This window comes from Neolamprologus brichardi, chromosome 7, assembly GCF_056152115.1.
Source record: "Neolamprologus brichardi isolate AB-2024 chromosome 7, ASM5615211v1, whole genome shotgun sequence".
Taxonomy (NCBI): Eukaryota; Metazoa; Chordata; class Actinopteri; order Cichliformes; family Cichlidae; genus Neolamprologus; species Neolamprologus brichardi.
Genome location: NC_142110.1, coordinates 55,451,860 through 55,476,226, shown reverse-complemented (window position 1 = coordinate 55,476,226; position 24,367 = coordinate 55,451,860). Strand labels below are relative to the sequence as shown.

At 40.2% G+C, this 24,367-nt stretch overlaps 1 protein-coding gene and 1 pseudogene across 1 annotated transcript; both read left to right on the top strand.

Annotated features, from left to right (window-relative positions):
- Positions 1 to 527: 527 nt before the first annotated feature.
- LOC102787709 (proteinase-activated receptor 1 pseudogene) lies at positions 528 to 3,839 on the top strand (annotated as a pseudogene).
- Positions 3,840 to 19,774: 15,935 nt separating this feature from the next.
- LOC118453535 (proteinase-activated receptor 1-like) lies at positions 19,775 to 23,341 on the top strand. The gene is made up of 2 exons (XM_087844511.1): positions 19,775 to 19,904; positions 21,298 to 23,341. Exons 1-2 carry the CDS (start codon positions 19,838 to 19,840, stop codon positions 22,434 to 22,436), a joined length of 1,206 nt encoding a protein of 401 aa, XP_087700637.1. The 5' UTR covers positions 19,775 to 19,837; the 3' UTR covers positions 22,437 to 23,341.
- The last annotated feature ends 1,026 nt before the right edge of the window (positions 23,342 to 24,367 follow it).

Here is a 24,367-nt window from a genome sequence, read left to right as displayed (position 1 = left end):
AACGTTCCTGGTAAGTGAGTTTTGTGTTTCTAGTTGTGATGGACTTACTTTTTACTGCATGTGTTAACCATTAAAAAATAACACAAACAATTTGTTTTTATCTGTCAGTCTCTCATTTTGGTCTCCCAGTTCTCTCTATTTTCATTAATTGTTAAATATGCAACATTAAAATCTTGTTCAACAAGTTCAAAACAGAATATTTGGCATGTTTCTTTTTTACTGATTCAGAGCTTCAACTAATTTATTTGTCATGTAACCTGTGAAAAAAATTATAAAGATCAACTATCATAGTTTTTATAAGCAATTTTCTAAATTAAGGCTATTGAATAATATAAAAAGAGGCAAAAAGAAGTATTTACACACTAACCATGTGTATCTTTCCTGCAGGCAATAATGATAAGAAAGATTTAACTCATCATATGTTAAACTTAGAGCGCACTTAACAACCTGTTTATAAGTTGTAGAATGAAAGTCCTTCATTTGTGACCAGTTGTTAAATTTGCAATGTTTAAACTTTTCCTGCCATGATGCCAGGTCTGTCTTGGAAATTCGATTTTTACCTGGAAAAATAAAGGATTAATACAAAAATAAAATAATAATAAATATTCAGATATTTACACCTGAAATCAGCCAGTAAATTATCTGTATTTCATTTCTTAAATCACTAGATTCATAATAACATTCTTACCTTCTGTTAACAGAGCTTTTATCCAATAATCTCAATGATGTAGCTTTACTTTCCATATTAAAGCTACATAGTTGACATATGTTAAAGTGACACTTTTTTTTTTTTAAATCTCTCTCTCCCTTTTAGGCACTTCAAACAATAATAGAGGACTGGAAGGAGCAACTGGAGCAGGTTTAACATGTCAGACCATAGTTAATAAATCCAATGAAACATCTTTAAAAGATACATTTTCAGAACAGGCACTGACGTTTCTAACTGGCCCTGTGTCCACCATCCTTTTACCTTCCTTCTACACCCTGGTCTGCTCCATCAGTGTGCCAATTAACATCTGTGCCCTGCTGGCTTTTGCTCGGGGGATCCGTCCTAAGAAGCCAGCTGCAATCTATATGCTGAACCTGTCCTTAGCCGATCTTCTCTTTGCACTGATGCTCCCCTTCAAGATCTCCTACCACTTTGAAGGCAACAACTGGAAATTTGGCCCATCCATGTGCCGTGTGGTCACTGCTGCCTTTTACTGGAACATGTATTGTTCTGTTCTTCTCATAGCTTGCATCAGTGTGGACCGTCTGCTTGCTGTAGTTTATCCAATCGATGCTCTGGCTTGGAGGAGCTCGCGGACCACAGTCATAGCCTGCATAACCATGTGGGTGTTATCCTTCGCTGGCTCTGTGCCTCTTGTTTCCTCTGACCAGACTTTTAACCTAACTAAGTTGAATATCACCACCTGCCATGATGTCCACTCCACAGATAAGATCATCTGGTTAAAGACATACTTCCTCACCCTCTGTTGCATTTTTTTCATCCTACCTCTGCTCATCACAGTGGTGTCCTACGCTCAGATAATCTGGTCATTGAGCAGAGTCCAACATGATGTTCCAGGATCATCACAGAGGAGAAGAAGAGCAATGGTGATGACGTTGACTGTGCTGGTGATATTTTTGCTGTGTTTCATGCCCACAAACTGTCTGCTGCTTGCACACTACCTGCAATTTAACACCGAGAAGAGGCAGGCTGATGGCTCTTACATACTCTATCTGGTGTTTCTGTGTTTGGGAAGTCTGAACTGCCTCCTGGATCCCCTGCTCTACTACTTTGGATCCTCACAGTGCCAGAAACAACTATCCAATATGCTGAAGTGTAACAAGGTGACAGAGAGCAGAGATATCACTCATTCAACAACTGATTCCTGGAGATTAAGCGCAAGAACAATGCTGAAACCCAGAAACCTGCAAAATACCAAACACTCTGAATTAAACACATCAGTGGACTCTTTCCAACTTCAACAACCGAAACAAGAAACTACTAGTCTGACTAACTCTCACACTGTGCTGACATTTTAATTAACTCTTATGTCTAATTTTAAAGTTTATTTAAAGTTAAAGTTCATTGTAAAAAAATTTTTTCTATTCTTTAATGATTTTCTTTCTGAATGCATGTTTATTGATTAAACTGTTAATGAACTCGAAGTACTGAGATGGAGTGAAATATCTGCCCTCATAGTTTGTTTTATGCTTCCCCCTGCTGGTGCAAACTTTACATTAATTATTGTATATTTAATTCAAGCTTCTTTATTTTATGAATTGATTTATTTGGAATAACACAATGTATGAATATGAGCATCAAAATAATGCTAACAGATATGTCAATATGTAAAAGTATAGTATCATAAGTGAGGTTGCCTATTTGTGTAAGCTCTTAATCTTACAGAGAAGCTCTTACGTCTGTGCTGGGCTGCAAGTAATGAGTATTTGTTATGGATATTTAGTGTTTTCTGTGAGAAAGAGCAGCAAATAGAGTTATCTTCTCTTTCAATTCCTTAGCTGTTTTTGTTTGTACAACCATCAAACCACACCCTTATACTGAAACCTAGACGTTGGGATACCATCAAATGATATATGACATTTCTAGACACCCAAAAAGTCTTAAAAAATAAATAACTAACATAAAAGGATGTTATTCTTTCATCCCATTTATCCTTCTTACATTTGCATGAAAACCTCAAAAGCTTTGACGAGTTACAGCATAGTTATTCAAGCTCAACAGCTACTGGCAGTATGGGGCATAACAATCACAGCAAATATGTAATAAAAGCCTTGATGTAGATAAAAAAGGAAAATATCAGTTAAAATGTGTCTTATCTAAATGGCTTGCTTGGTGCTTTCCTATTAAATGCATGGTTGTATTTAAACCTGTGAGTTATTCTCTCGCAAGAAAATAAACAGATGTTCCCTTTTGACTCATTCTGACTCCATGTTTTTTCTAGTATACAGGTGTCGTTATTTTGGCTCTTTATCCCATCGGAACTGCCACTTCTTTTTCATTTTTGATGTGATGATTTTATTTCCACTTTACTACCATGAAAACATGAAAAACTATTGTTATACATGAATTTAAAGCAAAAATTATGCCTTATGTCAAATAAATGAATAATGGCAATGATTAATAGTGAGTAATGGTGAACATAAAATTTTTCAAATTAGACTGACGTTATCCAAATGAATGTGAAAAATGTATTTTATATTCCTGACTATAATTTACTAATAAAATGTATTTTCCACGCACAAAACATGTTAAGGTGAACGGGATAAGCCAGCAATTTTATTAACTGCAATGTATGCTCATAATAGAGGTCTTCTTGCCCATTCACAGAAGCAGGGCCCACAGGGCCCCGGTGTTTGCTGACATGAATCTTTCTGTTTAACGCAGGAAAGCTTTTTCCAAAGAAGGCAAAGAAGCCTCGACTGCATCTCTTCACATAAACTGCTGCCTGGAAGAAAAAGAAGAATACACAACTATATATATATATTTTTTTTTTTTTGTCAGTCATCAAGTTACTTGGCTCAATTGCAGCAATACTATTAATAATTGTAACTTCGACATACATGATCATACAAACATTTGTATTTGAAAACAAATGAACATTTTAATTATCACAGCCCATGAGCCAGGCCAGAAAAAAGTGAGTGGTGGTTGGCTCTTCAAAGGTCCTGATGTGTTTTTCATTCACAAATCACACGATTTTTCCCAGGCTCAAAAATCAGGATAGCTTGTTTGGTACCATGCCTGCACAAGCATGTTAATTAGGCTCCTGTCATCATAATCTGGCAATACAAACACCAGTTACAAACGCTTTATGTTAGAGGTAAATTAACTAAACCAGTCACAGCAGATGGCTGCCACTCCCTGAGCCTGGTTCTGTCAAGAAGTTCAGAATCAGAATCAGAATCAGAATCAGAATCAGAGTTCATTTGTCACATACAGGTTGCCCCGCAGTGAAATGAGACACACCCCCCCCCCCCCCCCCCCCCCCCCCGACCTTACACACATAACACAGACTTTACATGGGGGTTACAAGTCGGAGATCGGCAGAGTTACGGAAAAAACACTGAAATGTACACACAATGGGAAGGTACAAGAGGAAAAAAAGAGACCTCTACTCATGCTGTGCTTCCATGGTAGGACAGCACGAGAACAGGAAACAAAAAAACTCCTCTGCACAAAAAAAGCACATGAATGTTCACAGCACAACATTGTGAAGACATAACAAGCCACAGGGTTGGGTAGGGGGATGAGGAGTAATCCCAGGCAACACAGCAGAGATCCTGCCACTGCGCCGACTCGCCAGCGCGGGCCCAGACCCGCCTCGTGTTCCCGGGAGGTAACAAGCATCGAAGGCGTTGGAAAGGGAAGGGGAGATGAGTGAGTGCTTATCAGTGTAAGTGTGTGTGTGTGCATGTCCATAGTTCAATTCAATTCAATTCAATTCAATTTTATTTATATAGCGCCAAATCACAACAAAAGTCGCCTCAAGGCGCTTCATAGATACAGAGAAAAACCCAACAATCATATGACCCCCTATGAGCAAGCACTTTGGCAACAGTGGGAAGGAAAAACTCCCTTTTAACAGGAAGAAACCTCCGGCAGAACCAGGCTCAGGGAGGGGTGGCCATCTGCTGCGACCGGTTGGGGTGAGAGAAGGAAGACAGGATAAAAGACATGCTGTGGAAGAGAGACAGAGGTTAATAACAGATATGATTCAATACAGAGAGGTCTGTTAATACATAGTGAGCGAGAAGGGTGACTGGAAAGGAAAAACTCAATGCATCATGGGAATCCCCCGGCAGCCTACATCTATTGCAGCATAACTAAGGGAGGATTCAGGGTCACCTGGTCCAGCCCTAACTATATGCTTTAGCAAAAAGGAAAGTTTTAAGCCTAATCTTAAAAGTAGAGATAGTGTCTGTCTCCCAAATCCAAACTGGAAGCTGGTTCCACAGAAGAGGGGCCTGAAAACTGAAGGCTCTGCCTCCTATTCTACTTTTAAATACTCTAGGAACAACAAGTAGGCCTGCAGAGCGGGAGCGAAGTGCTCTAATAGGGTGATATGGTACTACAAGGTCATTAAGATAAGATGGGGCCTGATTATTTAAGACCTTGTATGTGAGGAGCAGGATTTTGAATTCAATTCTGGATTTAACAGGAAGCCAATGAAGGGAAGCCAAAACAGGAGAAATATGCTCTCTCTTTCTAGTCCCTGTCAGTACTCTTGCTGCAGCATTTTGGATTAACTGAAGGCTTTTCAGTGAGTTTTTTGGACATCCTGATAATAATGAATTGCAGTAGTCCAGCCTGGAAGTAATAAATGCATGAACTAGTTTTTCAGCGTCACTCTGAGACAGGATATTTCTAATTTTAGAGATGTTGCGCAAATGGAAGAACGCAGTCTTACATATTTGTTTAATATGTGCGTTGAAGGACATATCCTGGTCAAAAATGACTCCAAGGTTCCTCACAGTGTTACTGGAGGCCAAGGTAATGCCATCCAGAGTAAGAATTTGGTTAGATACCATATTTCTAAGCTTTTCAGCGCCGAGTACAATGACCTCAGTTTTATCTGAATTAAGAAGCAGAAAGTTAGCGGCCATCCAGGTCTTTATGTCTTTAAGACATTCCTGCAGTTTAACTAATTGGTGTGTGTTATCTGGCTTCATGGACAGATAGAGCTGGGTGTCATCTGCATAGCAGTGAGAATGTATGCTATGTCTTCTAATGATGCTGCCTAGGGGAAGCATGTATAATGTAAACAGAATTGGTCCTAGCACTGAACCCTGTGGAACTCCATAATTAACCTCAGTGTGTGAAGAGGACTCTCCATTTACATGCACAAATTGGAGTCTATTAGATAGATATGATACAAACCACTGCAGTGCAATACCTGTAATACCTACAGCATGTTCTAATCGCTCTAATAGGATATTATGGTCAACAGTATCGAATGCTGCACTAAGGTCAAGAAGGACAAGCACAGAGATGAGTCCACTGTCAGAGGTCATAAGAAGATCATTTCTAACCTTCACTAAAGCTGTTTCTGTGCTGTGATGAACTCTGAAACCTGACTGAAACTCTTCAAATAAACCATTCCTCTGCAGATGATCTGTTAGCTGTTTGACAACTACTCTTTCAAGGATTTTTGATATGAAAGGAAGGTTGGAGATTGGCCTATAATTAGCTAAGACTGCTGGTTCTAGAGATGGCTTTTTGAGTAAAGGTTTAACTGCAGCCACCTTGAAGGCCTGTGGTACATAGCCGATTATTAGAGATAGGTTGATCATATTTAAGATCGAAGAATTAATCAATGGCAGGACTTCTTTGAGCAGTTTTGTAGGAATGGGGTCTAAAAGACACGTTGATGGTTTGGAGGAAGTAATTATTGACGTTAACTCAGAAAGATCGATTGGAGAAAAAGAGTCTAACTTAACATCAATGGTACTAAGAGTAGCTGTAGATAATATTACATCTGCGGGATGATTATTGGTAATTTTTTCTCTAATGATAAAAATTTTATTTGTGAAGAAGTTCATGAAGTCATCACTAGTTAACGTTAAAGGGATGGTTGGCTCAAGAGAGCTCTGACTTTTTGTCAGCCTGGCTACAGTGCTGAAGAGAAACCTGGGGTTGTTCTTATTTTCTTCAATCAGTGATGAGTAGTAAGCTGTTCTGGCTTTGCGGAGGGCTTTCTTATAAAGCAACAAACTATTTCTCCAGGCTAAATGATGATCCTCTAAATTTGTGACACGCCATTTCCTCTCCAGATTACGAGTCATCTGCTTTAGGGTACGTGTTTGAGAATTATACCACGGGGTCAGGTACTTCTGATTAGAGACCTTAGTTTTCACTGGAGCTACAGTATCCAGAGTCGTACGTAGTGAGGAGGTGAAATTATTAACAAGATAATCGACCTCTGTTGGGGTAGCGTTCAGATAGCTGCTCTGCTCTGTGTTGGTACAGGGCATTGACGATGATAACAGTGGCTGGATTATATTCTTAAACTTAGTTACAGCGCTTTCAGAAAGACATCTACTTTGATAAAGTCCACTCTCCACTGCTGCGTAATCAATTATTGTAAATGTTATCAAGAAATGATCAGACAGGAGAGGGTTTTCAGGAAACACTGTTAAATGTTCAGTTTCTATGCCATATGTTAAAACAAGATCTAGAGTGTGATTAAAGTGGTGGGTGGGTTCTTTTACATTTTGAGAGAAACCAATTGAGTCTAACAACAGATTAAATGCCATGTTGAGGCTGTCATTTTTAGCATCAGCATGGATGTTAAAATCACCCACAATAATTATTTTATCTGAGCTCAGAACTAAATTAGATATAAAGTCTGAGAAATCAGACAGAAACTCTGTGTAAGGCCCAGGTGGACGATAGATGATAACAAGTAAGACTGGTTTCTGAGTTTCACAGCTGGGGTGGACAATGTTAAGCATCAGGCTTTCAAATGAATTAAAAGTCTGTCTTGGTCTTTCATTAATTAATAGACTGGTGTGAAAAATTGCTGCCACACCGCCCCCTCGACCTGTGCTTCGAGATTTCTGGTAGTTAGAATGACTCGGGGGTGTTGATTCATTTAAACTAACATAATCATCCTGCTGCAACCAGGTTTCTGTAAGGCAAAGTAAATCAATTTGTTGATCAATTATTAAGTCATGTACTAACAGAGACTTGGAGGAGAGAGACCTAATATTTAATAATCCACATTTCACTGTTTTACTCTTTGGTTCAGGTGTGGATACTGTATTGTTCTTTCTTTGTAAATGTTTAAGTTGTTTGTTGCTAGTTTTTAGTTTGTTTTTTGTCTTTTTGGAAGCTGACACAGTCTCTATGGAGATGGGTTTTTGGGGGGGTAGCAGGAGGAGGGAAGCTGCAGAGAGGCGTGTAAGACTGCAACTCTGCTTCCTGGTCCCAACTCTGGATAGTCATATTTTGAGGGGTTTAATAAATTTGTCGATATTTCTAGAAATGAGAGCTGCTCCATACAAAGTGGGATGGATGCCATCTCTCCTAACAAGACCAGGTTTCCTCCAGAAGGTTTGCCAATTATCTATGAAGCCCACATCATTTCTGGGACACCAGAACCATAGTTCAGCTGAGACAGTGTCCTTCGCCCTATCAGGCTAAGTAAACAGTCCTCCAGCCAATCCAGGTGGCCTTGCATGGGATGGGGAGAATAGTCATCACACAGTCGTTATCAGGGAGTGTTTGTCCGGCTTCAGCCTTGGGCCTGTGCAGCTGGCGCCGTGGTGGTGTCTGCATTTTGATCCCGAATTTGTTGATTTTGTTGATTTTCTTTCAGCTCACGAGAATTTTCAAAGCTGATCTTTTAACACTCTGATGCTGGTCTCTCGATCTCCCGTTGGAGAGCCGCGAGCCTCCCCATGATGGTATCAAACTTCTGATCCGTGGTGTTATCATTCTTTTGATTCTGAGACCTCACAACTGCAGTGATCCGTTCTGTGATGTGATCCAACTTTCGCTCAAGGTTGTCATTTTGATCAGGGCCCTCTCTGATGTATCCCACCATACGCTCAATGGTGTTGTTTTGAGCCTTCACAGCAGCTGTAAGCGTCTCCAAGGTGTTAACCATGCTGCGTTCGTTGTGAGAGGTCGCGACTCGTCCCGTCGCTTCGATTCCAGCGGGCAGCCTTGGGGGGGTTTGAACAGCCGGTTCCGCTCTCTCAATTCTCCGATAAGTCAGGGCCATGCCAGCTCCGATCAGCAAGAACCCTGTTATCATGGTTCCGAATAGGTAGATATCTTCAGCGTCCTCAATCGACAGTCCCGCCAAGCACATGACTCTCCAGTTCTGCCACCCATCCATCGTGTATCCGGCAGGGAAAGTCCCTCCAGGGCACTCGGGCTCTCCCGAGCCCAGACTTCTCGTTGAGAAGAGGGTGTCAATAGCATTCAGAGACCAGTTGATCAAATCCATAATTCTCTTTTAGGTTTTAGAGAACGACAGTGAGAGACTGTTCCAGGGAAAAAGTAATGCACATGAGACAGACAAGGACACAGAGGCTAAGCAGGGAAGATAAGGGTAAGGAGGAGAGGAGAAAAGTGCGACCGCCTTCGCTGAGAGCCAAACGAGAAGAGCCACTCCCTGAGCCTGGTTCTGTCAAGAAGTTTCTTCCTGGTAAAAGTGAAGGAAAATTTGAGGATACCAAGCTATTCAAATTCATAAAATACAGGCGCATAAATATGGCTGCAGTTGCTGTTTAAGTGTCAGTTAAAATGATTGATCCGAGTTGTGCACAGAACTTCCTATTAAGACCGAGCCTTCACCCCTGCTTGCTCACACGTTCTTCCATATCTGAGGGTTCTCTCCTCTATGATCAGTCCTGATGTGCAGGGGTCTGCCAAATTTTCCAACAATTGCAGTAAATGGTTTCAGCTTGATTATTGTTGGAGCACTGAAGAAACATACTATAGCCATGTACCGTGAACAGCAAACATTCAACAAATCAGCTTGTGATGTCCATCTACATGCAATATGAAATTTGGATGAGGCACAGAATAAACTCACTATTGCAGATTTTCTGCAGATAGAACACCCTCCACAGTGACTCTCTTACATGCTGTCTTTGAACCACTATGTTTTTAGAACACAGACGTTGCCTCAGCATCACTTCTCTATCATTTGGATTTTCAGTTTTTATCTTGAACACTGTCTGATCCAAATTATTGTCACTTGACACAGATATTATAGTCTTGCAGTAACTCTTAGAAGGTTGGAAAGGATAGACATGTCATGACTGAGAGGTCAGACTAGGTGCAAGGACTTAAAGAGCAGACACAGACTGAGGCACAAGTAGATGTGAAAACAGTGCTTTATTTACAAAGTGAGACAAGACTTTAAGGTGACACCTATAAACTGTAAACTATGACTGTAGTTTTAAGGTATCGACGATGAACTGTGAACTATGAGACTAAACCAGAAACGAGAAGCGTAATTTGTGAACAAATGTTAAATTCAAAAGTCCATGAAAGTGATCCAATGGGGGAAGAAGGGGCTGTGGCACGGGCGGAGAAGTGCAGAGTCACTAGAATGAGAGTAAACGGGGAGTCTGCTAGGTTCCAATGATTAACGGTAAGTACACGTTGCAGGTGAGGTACGGTGTGGAAGGAGGGCAGTCCAAAGGTTTGAGTAAGGTTTCAGTCCTGAGTGAACCCAAAATGTACTGTTCCAGAAGCTGTGGCAGGGAGGTAGGCAGGAGTGCAGCGGGGAAGTGAGTGTAACCAGACTGTGTGATTGGAGGAAGACCGGCGTCCAAAATGAAGCTGAGTATTGTTCAAAAAAGCAACGTGATGACCAGCCAGGTTACTAGAAAAGCAAAAACACAATAAGCGAGAATACTGAGGAAATCACAAGTGAGCTTGGCAGCCTAACACTAACACTGGTTAGCTTTAGATCTGGTGGAAAACTTCTGAGTATGCTGGTCTTAAATATGGGTAGCTTGATTGCAGACAGGTGAGATGGCTTAATGGAGACTCTGGCCTGAGGTGGAGCCCCAGCTCTATGGAAAAACACTGCACTCACCCTGACCATGACAAGATGTTGCTTCAGTAACAGATGTTTTCAGGGAGTTAACATTTTGAAACGTTGGAAATTTGATGCCTGGTTTGCTTGGTAACCATCCTAGAACACAGCAAATATTATGCCAATAAGCATAGTTCTGTAACAAAAGATGGGCAATTCAAAGTAATTAAACTGTGACAGATTAGCTAGAGATTTGTATTTTAGGCGAGCACGTGAGTGGGATTAATGTTGTTGGTGCTGATGTGACACTGCTCATGCTAGAGCTGCAAGAAGTTAAAAATGTATACTGAATCAGAATTACTACTTTGACAATTATAAAATGCAAGTTTAAAATGAATCAACTGCAATATTATACCATGGAAATATAAAATTCTGCCAGCTAATTTACATGAGTAATTAAGCCTACCAAGCGCTATGATATTCCAGTGGTGGTAGTAGGTCTATGTAGTTGGTCCAGATGCATTGCTGGACCAACTACCAACTACCAATTCTTTTGATCTTTGGGCTGAAGGAAGGACAACACTCGGTGTATAAAGGCTCAATCAACAATCTTTTATTCCATACAATTCAACACTTTATGAGCATAAACCATCCGGAGGGGAGATGAGTGCGGGAGGGTGTCCGCCTGATCTCGAAGTGTCTGAGTGTTCCTCACATTCTTATAGCTTCAGCCACCCCTCCTCCACCTAGTCATAAAACCTAAACATTCACATTCTTTATCTCTCTCAGTGAGCCTAAGTTATGACCTTGGCTTCCTGTGCAGTTTGTTCTGTTTTTTTCTAATCAGACAAATAAGGTGATGACTCTCTGAAAACAGTATTTCTTATACCTCAGCAGTATAATGCATCATAAAACAATATCATTCATTCACAATGAATCAGCAGTCTAATGTAATACAAATCAGTTTAATAAGTGTAATAGTTATCACCTTCTTCTAATTCAGGAGAATAATGCAAACTAAAACTACATAATGATTTCACAATCTTTAATTAGGGGTCTAACGTGGCATAAGATAATATAATAATCTCACAATTCCCCCTTTGATCTCTTTTTAAAGAGATCACTTACACCTTGCAATCCAGTGTTGCAGGGTTCATTTCTTCTTACCCCTAAGGCCCTCTGCCCCCCTTTAACGGGTGGAGCATATATGAGATGACCTCTGTGTTTGCGCAGTTCAGATGCAAGAAAAACTATGATTACAACAAGAACAACAGTAGTTACAGATGACACTCCCATCACTCTCCAGTTCTCCCACAGCTTTATTTTGGTGCTCCCATTTTCCCAACCTCATCCTGGTGCTACCTTGTACCTTTCAAATAGGGGTGCAACGATACTCGTATCGATATTGAACCGTTCGATACAGTGCTTTCGGTTCGGTATGCATATGTATCGAACAATACAACATTTTAAATTTATTTTATCAACTTTCCTTCTGGCGGTGCTGTCTGTGTTGAGCGTTCAGTGGATCTGCGCTCGACAGTGCAGCCTAGGCGGAGTAGTCGAACACAGATTCACTGAGCGCAGGGCAAGCTAGCGAGACAGAAGTTAAGCTCTCCTTGCAACATGGCAAATTGAACCTGCCCCACCCTCATTCAGATCTGGCGTTTGGAACTATTTTGGTCTTCATGTGACGTATGACCCTGAAGGTAAGCGCGTCATGGACTAAAGTAAAACAGTATGTTGGATGTGCCAGCAATGCTCAATTACATGGCTGGGAACTAGTGTGTTAGCGCAGTTAGCTCGTTAACGTGTTGGCCGTCCAGCCCCACGCACGGGGCGATCCGCGGTAGCTCGTTAACAGAGATTTGCCGTGTTGTGGCGTTAACCTCATTTCAGATTAATGCTGACAGCACTAGTGGGAACACAACGAACATGACTGCACATTTACTCCGACATCATCCTAGTGCAAAGACAAGTGGAAGCAGACAAAAACAACAAGCACATTCTACAAACTTTAGCCGAGTCATTTAGACAGCCGTTAGCACATGATTCTCCTTATGGGGACCTGATATGTTTAATATGCTGCTGAGAGTATAGCCCAGAAGAAGCATATAGTATAGCTTTTATTTTGGAAAGAGACATTTCTCTGTAATAAACTCTCTTTTCCAAAGATGAGTGATTCCTCAATCAGATACAGGGCTCACAAAATCGCTAGCCCGACGTCCGGGGGCTAGCGATTTTTCCAGTCGGGCTGCCCTGCCCTGCCCGTCGGCCTATCGTAGGAAGGAAAAATATATGTCAATGCTTTTGCATTCTTTCGGAAATGTAGCTGGGTAATTATGTCATTGGCATCGGTGAGCCACTGTCAAAATGTGACATATTGAAATCGCGTTTGAATTTGCGCTTGTTTTTTGCTTTCACTTTGCAATCGCGCGAACTGTGTATAGAGAGCGACAGCACTGATTGGTGAGTGATGATAATTTGCGCACCAATTCTTCTGACATCTTATCAATCGTTAGCTTACTATGCAAACATGACAAGTGAAATCTCCTGCAGCAAGCTTAAACATGTGAGAGGTTGATCGCGCAGAGAATCGCTGAGCGTTATGTGAGTGTGTGTGTAAAAGCAGCAGGATATATATTTTAGTTCTGCTGAGCCAAATAAGACAGGTCAGGGTGAAGAAGTGACAGCCAAAGAAAAGCTTACCACAAAACGGAAAAGTTATGACAAATCAGACTATAAGGCAAAAAGAAAGTGCAGCTTTATGGTTTCATGGACAAAAGAATTTCTGTGGCTGCAATATGACAAGCTAAATAACCAGGGCTGCACATAAGTGGTCCGCAGGTGCGCATTCACTGTCAAAATAAAAAACGCGCACAAGATAAGAAGTTGCAACGTGTGTTTGCGTACATAAGATTTTCTGGAGGACAGACATTTGTTTAGAACTCTTAAAGATGTTGAAGAAGCTCCTTTAAGCAATTACTTTGGTTTTCCTCCACCTCCAAAGAAATGTCAGGAGTCCGAACCACAAAAGAAGCGCGTGTTCTCGGAAAAGTGGTTGCAGGAGGTGAGCTGGCTTCAAACAAATGATGAACGCACAGAGATGTGGTGCAGAATGTGCCGTGAAAATTTAATAAATGACAAATTAATAAAAAGGCATGAACATTTTTTTTGTATCGAAAAAATATCGAACCGTGACACCAAAGTATCGAACCGAACCGAACCGTGAATTTTGTGTATCGTTGCACCCCTACTTTCAAACGTACTCAGACTAGAACCTCTGTCTAAGGAGCTTTTAACCTTTATTTTATTGCTGCAGCTACCAGTGTCTTCCAGTCGAGATATTCTCTGCTCCTCTTCTTTCTTCGACCTCAGGGGTTAGACCACCCTTCAGTCGTTGCACAGATCAGGGGATTATTCTGCGCCAATTTTCAAACAACGATCTGTGTATTCTGGGGTCACAGCCGTGTCCCCCTTTTTTCCAAGAGCCTCTCGAACCTCGTTGGTCTGGTGTTCCCGGATTTCTGCCAACCCCTTCATGGTTATTGCTGTGTTTATGGGATCCATCCTCCCAGTTGCTGTCTTGGCAGTCTCTGTGTCTGTCTCTGCTGCGAAGGATCCTCGTATCTCCGTGCCCTCGTCTGGTGTCTACTTCCTTTCTTTGTAAGGCAGAAAACCAAAACACCTCTCTCCCTAGCCTTGATAATCTAATGTTGTTATCCATTGTTCTTCTAGTGATGCAAATTTGGTTTTGAATATCATGTTCAGGACTCTCTGACCCAGAGACTTATTCTAACCACAATCTATGTGTGTAAGCATGTTTGCATCCTCTGCACTCAAAGTCAATATCTACGATATATCAGTCCGGACATCACGCCGAACGAAGCTTATGACCTTCTAAAGACTGAGTGCCAACTCATCGCCGAACGAAGCTTATGACCTTCTAAAGACTGAGTGCCAACTCATTATGAGCACATTTGCATGTGTGTATGAAATTAATGATAACCCCTTAGTTTAGTAAAAGCCCCCATCGGGGCTTACCTTTCCCACTTTTGGTGATATTCCTCCCTCAAATATTTGCAATTACCCTCCTTAGGCGTGGTGGTGTGGTCAAGCGGGTGCTATAGGAAACAAAAAGCTCAGGACAGAACAGTTATCAGTCATGTGCTTCATACAGAAGTTGCATATTTTATGATTTCATATTGATCCTCTGAGTGTAATGGTACATTTTAATTAGAATTTATCAAAACTAAACACAATAGGTTTTTCTTTCTTTACTTTGCTCTTTTGCAGTACCACATCCTATCACATGCCCTTGTTGGTTATATTCTACTTTTTTAAATTATTGACTATTTCAAGGGAGAACCTAAATCATGTGGACCAGTGTTTGTTATTCCATATCTCTATTTTGAATGTGACAAGTCTACCCTTCCCCTGTTATTCATAAATAGGGATGGATACCGGTATTCGGTGCCATGATGGCACCGGTTCTGACATAAACGGTAGTAACCAGACTGAAAAGCTGCGCACATTTCGGTGCTTTATTTCGGTGCTTTTTTTTCCTGAGCTGTGATACACTTTAGATTCTAGCCAATCATTTTACGTTTCCGAGGATAGTAGGCGGGTCCAGGTACGTACGTTCTTTTAGAGCAGAGCTACAGATTAAAAATGCCCAAAGCGAAGCAGTCAAAAGTCTGGCTGTACTTTACAGCAAAATATGCAAACTCAGCAGCCTGCAACAAGTGCTTTAAGGTTACTGTCAAAGGAGGTAACACCTCAAATCCGATGAAACACCTGGCGACGCATAGCGTTTTTTTTAAAAGCCGAGAAATGCGCCGTATTTGATAGCTTGCTGCGAGACCTCACACCGAGCACATCTACTGCGGGTGTGGTGCCTGTTATCGGACCCGGAGTTAGCAACATCCCCCAAAAACCCGAAGAGTAGAGTCCTGGCCCCTAGCCCTGCCAGTGTAGCAGAAATGATGACGGATGATGACGGCAGCAGCAGCCGTTCTCCTCTGCGTGAGTAGCTTAATGTTGTTCGTGTGTAATTTACGTTGAGTAGGCTAACCACGTTATTAAATTAATGCATGTAAGGTGAACTAGCAAACATCATCATAGCTACATGCGGCTGTCTTCTTGTTTGATGGCAGATACTCCCTTCACCCTGGCCAAAAAGGCTAAAATGACCAAAGAAAAAGTGGAAAACAGCTAAACATTTTTGGACAAAGTTTGTGTTTTTTCCATTGTTTAAGCACTGCTTCCAGCCAAGAGTGATACCATATATGCCCCATAGCTGCAGAAAAGGCTAACATTGTTATCTTTTTACAAAAAAACAGCTGAACATGAGAGGTTTTTGGACCAATTTTGTGTTCTCCATTCTTTAAGCACCGGTTTGAGCACCGTTTAAGCACCGGCACCATTTCAAAAGTACCGGTTTGACACCGGTATCGGATAAAACCTAAAGGATACCCATCCCTATTCATAAATATTGTTAAAGTTTTGGCTATTTTCCTCTATAAACTTTAATTGACTTTTTACAGTGGCCTGCTATGGTTAGTAGTAACATATTCCAGTCATGAGTGATATCAAAAGTTTTCTCCACTGTAACATTTGGCATTCCCAACAATATGATGTGATACCTTAATCAAAACACAGCTAATAAAACAGAATTATCTTAATGCAAACATCAGTAACTCAAAATTAGCAACCCAAGGGTTAAGTCTGCAGTTCCACACTCTTATGTGAAGCTACAGTCTCCCCCTCCAGTCTCTCTCATCCTCCTGCTCCTGCAAAAACAAAGCAAGACAAAACAAAGCATCCACCCATCTGTTGCAGGCTGGGTGAATTGTTGCTCAACATTTACTAATCCTAAGGTCGATGTCATTTTTTGTCTCAGTATCAAGTCAGTCCATCACAGTCCAGTCACACGCATCCATTCACACACATTCATACCAGATTTTGTTGATAATGGAGTCTCACCTGCAACCTATTCGAACATCCATCACCAGCAAGATGACGTCATCATTTTAAAAGGAAAACAATTCCTTGTTTTTTGGATTGGATTGACTTGCTGCAATCCTTTTAGACTCAGGAATAGCATCTCATGTAATCAGTGTCCCATATAAGTGAATTTCTCCCAAGCCCATTATAATCATGGAGAAACACACTTTGCGACTGTTTCCAGTAAGAATATTTCATAGCGCTTTAAATTTCACTCTTTTAGGCCTGGTTTAAAGAGCTGATTGTTAAATCATGAACTCACAAAATATCACCACCGGTGGATACACCTCACAGATTTCTTATCTCAGTGCACTGTAACAAAAGCAAAAACAAACATAACCAATAAAATACTAATAAAATAACTCATACTAGGGCCCGTTGCAGACATGTCCAAGCATAAAACCATCTCTCTCTCTCTTAGAGAAAGAAAACAATCCAAACCTCACTGATAAAATTAACCTAGTGCTAAGCAAAACCCAAAAATCAACCAGAAATTCACAGGAAAGTTTTGCTTCCTGCATGGACAATATTGTGTGGGAATGAGAACCTCAGGTACCATAACACCTTTGGTTCCTCCTTGAATTAAATCTCAATCACAGAAAATGTGGCGCTTCGAAATAAAACTTACACCGTTAGTTCACTCTGTACCACTGCTCCTCATCAGGCTGTGTGAAGCACAGCAAACAATTCAGTCAAGGCCTTGAGCAACCATACACAGACATCACGCACAGACATTGTTTTCATAACCAGACAATTTTAGACCTTGTTCCTTAAATCTACATAAATGCCCTCTGGGTGACTAAGTAATCAATGGCTTCTTGTAACAAATTCTATATTTGGATGTTTGTGTGCACCATTTTTCATATCAGCATAAGCATTTGTTAGCAAAGCATTCTTCATTGCATCAGCATGTGTATGTGTGCATGTGTGCGTCACTCTTCATTGCACAAGCGCATGTGTATTTGTGTGTGGATCACTTCTCAGTGAATCAGCATTTCGATTTAGGTGTGTGTGTGTCATTTCTCACTCAATCAACGAGTGCACATGTGTTCAGGTGTGTGTTTCTCTTCATTCTGAGTCAGTGTGTGCAGATGTGTGTGTGTTCATCACTTTCCTGTTCTGGCGTTTTGGGTAAACCACGCCCTGAAGCGTGCCCTGGGGTCCTGCCCTCCTCCTTTTCAGTCTGTTTGCGACCATTGCTGCTACTGTTCAAAGTTCAGTCCACCCTGGTTCTGACCCCAATTGGGGCAGTCCTTTCTCCAGTGTCCATGTTCACCGCAAGTGAAACCTGCATCTTCTTTTGTGTTTTGTCCGTTCTGAGGTGGCTTTTGACCTCAGTAGCTCCTTCTGTCTCGGTCACGCCCTTTCTTCTGCTGCCCTGCTGTTGGTCCGTCACTGTCCTGCACAGTGTTAATGCAGAGTTATCAAGGTCAGCATTATGTTCTATATCGGCCTCACTTTTCATCTGGGCTTAATGGGCGTCTCCTCACTAGTGATGTGTCAGTCGTGAACGAAATGGCTCTTAGAGCCGGACCTTTGACGTGAACGACGCGAGCCGGCTCCTTATGACGAGCCGTGGGGGTTTTTTTTGTTGTTGTTGTTTATTCTCTCACCCTCTCTCTCGCACTTTTTTCCGCTTTACTCCGCACGCCAGCCTTGTGCTTTGCGCTGGGAAGGAGGGGAAGGGGCGGTAGTTACACTCTTTTTAGTGAGTCGAGCCGAAAGAGCCGGTTCTCTATAAAGAGCCGGAAATCCCATCACTACTCGTCACAGCTCTGTCAGCTGAAGCTGTCTGGAAATTTTCCCCCGTGTAGTGAAATGGGCCTTGGATTTAGCGCTCTCCATCTCCGCTGCATGAGATCGCTTTCCTGCAGCACTGTTAACATTTTCAGGTTGTTGTTGTGGGTCCAGCTGCTGCAGCGTTGGGTCAGGGTCTCGTCAGTGATGGTAGAGGGCAGAGCAGGAGTCCAGGTCAGCCTCGGCTTCCAGGGCCAGCAAAGCAGCCTGTAATTAAACATAAAGAGAAAAAACAAAACAAAAAAAGACGAACAGGAAAATGATGTTGTGTTGGCTGTGTCAGAAAGAGACAATCTTTAATTAGGGGTCTAACGTGGCATAAGATAATATAATAATCTCACACTGCAAAACACAAAACAAACTGCTTTCTGCATGCTGATGGCTAGCGAAGTAACTTAACAATGCTAGTTTAGCTAACACTGCAACCCGTACACCAGGCTATACAATAAACTCACCAAGTGCTTTGGTGATTGTGGAGACTGCATCCACTAAAATTGCACTACTGCTGAAAGACCACCAAAATGGCTCTTCTGATGTTTTCAGTTAAGTTACCAGAAATGCTCGAAGAAAATAACTGAAGCAACATATGGCAGTTAGAAGTAACCGTTAGGGGACCACAGTCACACATCCTCCCCACTACAGGCACGGTTTTCATGAAGCTCATAAATTTCCTCTGACCAGCAGGATAAATGTGCATATTAGCTAAACATTATTCTTAACATTTAGATTTTAATATAAAAAGTTACCAATATTGTTGTACATGTTGTAAAAATTGACTCAAAAAAACGTGTTTTTATAGGGTTTGGAGCTATAAGCTATAAATATGAAAAAAATGCTGAAGTTAATTTTAGTATATAACCCCATGCATTTGAAACCATGTTTGATTTATTAAATGTTTGATTCACAATGAAAATACTCATCTTTCTGATGATTATGTATTCAACTATTATTTTCAGCAATGAACCTTTTATTCTATATATTAGACCACACTGACACTTTTTCCCCCACCCTTTTCAGACAAGTAAATGGAGCAAGTTTTAATTATCTGTAAACCTTTAATAATTGACTAAATTAGGGGAGGACTTTAAGAACAGTCCGCCCACAAAAATGAGAAATGTCAGGAAATTTGGCTTATTCTTTATCTCTTTAACCTTATTTATGTAAATGGACTGATTCTTTTATAGCGCCTTTCTACTCTCCCGGAGTACTCAAAGTGCTCTATACAACATGCCTCATTCACCCCCACTCATACAAGCACTTCTAAACTCAAGTGCAAATTAAACTACACACACACATTAATACTCCGATGAACACATCGGAGGGCAACTTATGGTTAATATATTGCCTAAGGATATTTGGATATTTGTGTAAGAGTTCCAAGGAAACCTGGAATCATGCCAGGCAGAAAGCCAGCAGGTACAAACAAGTACATGAAGGGCATGTTCTTGTTCTTCTTGTTCTCTAAAACAGACATTTAAGACACTGTTGAATTAAAGGAAGCCAAAAAGGAAAGAGAGCGAGAAGCAAACATGGCTTTAACACAGTTGTTGTTACTTCTGGTTTTTTTCTGCTGTATTTCTGCCGCGAACACTTCAGGTAAGTTTGAAAACACTGTGATGTCTTGAATTGGTTGGTCTCTACTCATAAAATCCAAATAAATAACTTATTGTTATCTGTGTTAGAACAAATACAGGACTAATTCAAAAAATGTTTTGGTGACTGCAATAATTTTCAATAGAAATCCTGACATAACCTAAACATAAATGTTAGATTTTAAAATGGACAAAACTGTTTTGTGGTGAGACAATTCAAGCTTTCAAAATCTTTAAAAAAACAACAACAAAATAGTGCATCCTCCAGACAAGAGTTATATTTTTATATTTTCTAATGATTTTTTTTTAAAAGATTTCTTTTAAACGTTTTGTTTAGTGTCAGTTAGTGTCGAGAGGGGGATTATTTTTGTTTTAGTTTCAATTTTTTATGTTAAGTTTTAGTTTATTTTGAATGGCTTTCAGTGTTTGTTATAGTTTTTTAAATTATAATTATTGGATGGAGGGCATATGTCAGAGGCAAAAGTTAGGAAAATCAATGCAGGTAAAAACACAGAATAATTTAAAAGCAACTGACTCACGGTCTAGACATCCAAAATCAGAATAAACATCTCCATCAAATCATCATCAGAAAGCAAAGATGTTTCATCCATATTTTATCTTAGTTTTAGTTTTATTTTAGTTTCCAACTTCACATAATTGTTCAAATTTGTAGTTTTTATTTCATCTTAATTATTTAAAATGCTTTTTTTCACATCCATGTTTAATTTTAGTTTAGTTTTAGTTAACTATAATGACTTTGGTACAGACTAAAAAGGAAAGCAAACATCAGGCATGTTATCAGCTCTTAGTTCAAAAGCCTGCATGTATAGTCTTGCACTGATGGCTATGGCACTGGCAGCTTGCACATCTGAAGGGGAACATTAGTGTTGAAAGGTATACACAAATTTTACATCTGATTATATTCACCATGTTCAGAAATTGAAACTGTGATATGCATTTCCTTTTAAAATATATTTGAGATAATGTTCTTGGGTCTGTCAAATTTGTGCACACGTAAAGGTCAGACTGAGTTGTTGTGACCAAACAGCAGCCTCCGAAGACTAGCCTCATCAATGGTATTTTGGATGGATGGATGGATGGATGGATAAGCTTTATTTGTTGGTTGCAGTTGCCTGCAACTGAGATGAGAGACCTTTAATTGGAAAACCATCCCAGTCGCTGAGCTTTGTGCAAGTTTTAGGGCAAAACTAGACAAGAGAAGACTTTGGATGTGTTTTAATTCTTTTGTTTGAAAAGGAAAGTCAGCAGACAAACAGATTTGTTTCTGATTTGTAAACTCTAAGAAAATGTTATCATCATAGTTTTATATCCAGCAAATAACCTTTCATTTCTGTTTTTTAGAATACACTGACAAGTCTTTTTTGTTTTTAAAACAGGAACACTTCGAGCATCTGGAGCAGTTTTTAACTATGATAATGATAATAATTCACCAAATAATTCATCAAATAAAACATCTTTCGGACTTTCAGAAGAGGCACTGAAGTTTCTAAATGGCACTGTGTCCACCATCCTTTTACCTTCCTTCTACACCCTGGTCTGTTTCATCAGTGTGCCAATTAACATCTGTGCCATGATTGTCTTTGCTTGGGGGATCCGTTCCAAGACGCCAGCTGTAATCTATATGGTGAACCTGGCCTTAGCCGATCTGCTCTTTGCACTGATGCTCCCCTTCAAGATCTCCTACCACTTTGAAGGCAACAACTGGAAATTTGGCCCGTCCATGTGCAGCGTGGTCACTGCTGCCTTTTACTGGAACATGTATTGTTCTGTTCTTCTCATAGCTTGCATTGGTGTGGACCGTCTACTTGCTATAGTTTACCCTATGCAGTCTCTTACTTGGAGGAGCCCACAGGCTGCAGTCATAGCCTGCATAATCATGTGGATGTTATCCTTCGCTGGCTCGATTCCCCTTTTTACCATCCACCAGACATTTTACGTCAGTGAGTTGAATATCACTACCTGCCACGATGTCCACTCTACAGATAAGATCACCTGGTTAAAGACATACTTCCTCATCATCTGCTGTGTCCTCTTCTTCCTGCCTCTGCTCATCACAGTGGTGTCCTACGCTCAGATAATCTGGTCATTGAGCAGACTCCAATATGATGTTCCAGGAACATCACAGAGGAGAAGAAGAGCAGTGGTGATGACATTGACTGTGCTGGTGATATTTTTGCTGTGTTTCATGCCCACAAACTGTCTGCTGCTTGCACACTACCTGCAATTTAACACCGAGAAGAGCCAGGAGGCACCTGATGGCTCTTACGCACTCTATCTGGTGTTTCTGTGTTTGGGAAGTCTGCACTGCCTCCTGGATCCTCTGCTCTACTACTTTGGATCCTCCCAGTGCCAGAAACGACTATCCAACATGGTCAAGTGTAAGAGCATTACACAGAGCAGAGATATCAACTTCTTCATGGAGATTCAGGTCTGGAAGAAACATCTCCACCAGAAGGGGTTCTTTTCAATCAAGCCTCAGAAGCCAAAAGAAGAAATTACTACTCCTCTGAGCTGATATTTTAAATGACTCTTAGCTGTTAAAGTTATGAAATAACATCAGTGATTTGTCATGAAATTTCAGTAGCTGTGAACATGAGCATGTAGCTAGCAGGAGCGTTTAGAGTTCTGGGCATATCTTTCTTCATGATCGGAATACCTTCCACAGCTATCTCAACAGAAACAGAAACAGAAACTTTAAATCTTTGTTTCATAGACACACATGATCAGTCACAGATGCCAAAAGGGACACTGACACCAATCCTCAATAGGAGAACTCATGATGGTTCAGGAGCAGTCAGGCTTACCCGGGTGAGATGTGTTTTTATGTGTTCAATAAATTCTACTTGTATCTTTTAAGATGTGAATATTTATTTTTAATTATCTAGACCAGTTAGTGCAGATTAAGTAAAAAAAACCTTTGAACTGGTATATGTTAAAAACGGATCCAGATCTAGGACATATCGTAAAAATAAACATGATTTTTCTACTGCATATAAAAATAAGCCTCAGACATCTTCCCTCATAGTTCCATTTGCTAATTTTGATCTGAATTATATTTATCATTATATCTACATTTATACATAGATTTTCCTTTCTTTTTTTTTCTTTGTGGCAAGCGTATGCCAGTGCTGAGGGGAAGTGGAGGTAATGATGAATAAGGTAAATCAACAGAATGTCACATTCCTGGGTCTGTTGACCCAGCGTTTAAGTTTTAGTTTATTTTGATGTTTATGTTTAAGTTCATTAAGTTAGCTAATTTCATTTCTTTATTAGATTCCCCTTGTGTTTTCTTCCCCTGTATTTAAGTTTCCCTCAACCTTTATGTGTTTCATGTTTGCATGTCTTTGGTTGAACTTTTATATGTCTGAAATAAAGGGTTATCATCATCAACAGTAATATTAATGCAGTAATATTAAAGTGCCACCATTTAGGTTGATTAGATAAATATGTGGGATCTGTACTATTCATAATAAACCGTTTCTAATCAGAAGTTTCTTGTTTTGTTTTTTAAATTTAAATTTTAAATTTAGTCGCCACATGTGGGGTTACCTGCTGTCGTGACCCCTTGTAATCAGGAAGTAAAATATAACAGAGAAAGCAGATGTCAGAGCAATTCCTAATATCTCTATACTTCTTTTTATGGATGATACTATATGGATGTAAACTCGCCTGTGCACATGATGTCACCAGGCCCGCTAATAAAAAAAACTGTAGCAGTCTGCTTCCTGATTGTGGGATCTCTGGGATTTGTAATCCCCACTGTTGTGTGCATTGTAACTCTCTCTTCACACACAGGATTTTTCAGTTTAGAACAATCATGCTTGCTAAAGACTTCCTGGAATGCTCTTTAGAATGCATGTTGAATTTAGGTCATATGTTTGTTTATTTAGAGTAGAGTTGTTGTTAACAGTGTTCCAAAGAAACCTGGGACCAGGCCAGGCAGGAAGCCTGAAACAGCAAGTACAAACAGGTAGGTTTAGGGTGTGTTCTTCAAGTCTGTTAGCAGACATTTCAGACACTGTTGGCTTTAAGGAAGCTAAAAAAGAAAAACTGATATATAAATAAAATTAAATTGAATTATCGTCAAACTCAACATGACTTTTTTTTCTTACAAAGATACGTTTTCTCATTTTAAACATTTGATATCTGTTCAATGTGAATAAACTATGGGTTTATGAGATTTGCAAATGACTTAATTCTAATGTTATTTACATTTTACAGTGGGTCATAATTTTTATATTTTCTTTTAGAATTGTGGATATATATTTTAACAGTTATTTTTAACCCAGTGTTGTGGTTTTAGTTCCCTGTGGATGATTTTTAGCATTATGATCAATGTTTCAGGCTAAAATGTCTCAGAGAGAAATGAAAAGACACCCCAGTGTTATGCCTCAAAATAACTCATCTGGCTCAGTCAACAGTACCAAACCCAGTGATACTAATTTA

Bases quoted from the DNA above. Each gene is read 5' to 3' on its own strand.
- LOC118453535 (XM_087844511.1), top strand. From the start codon at position 19,838: ATGGCTTTAACACAGTTGTTGTTACTTCTGGTTTTTTTCTGCTGTATT. The intron at 19,905-21,297 runs GTAAGTTTGAAA...TTTTTAAAACAG, and splicing joins TTCTGCCGCGAACACTTCAG to GAACACTTCGAGCATCTGGA.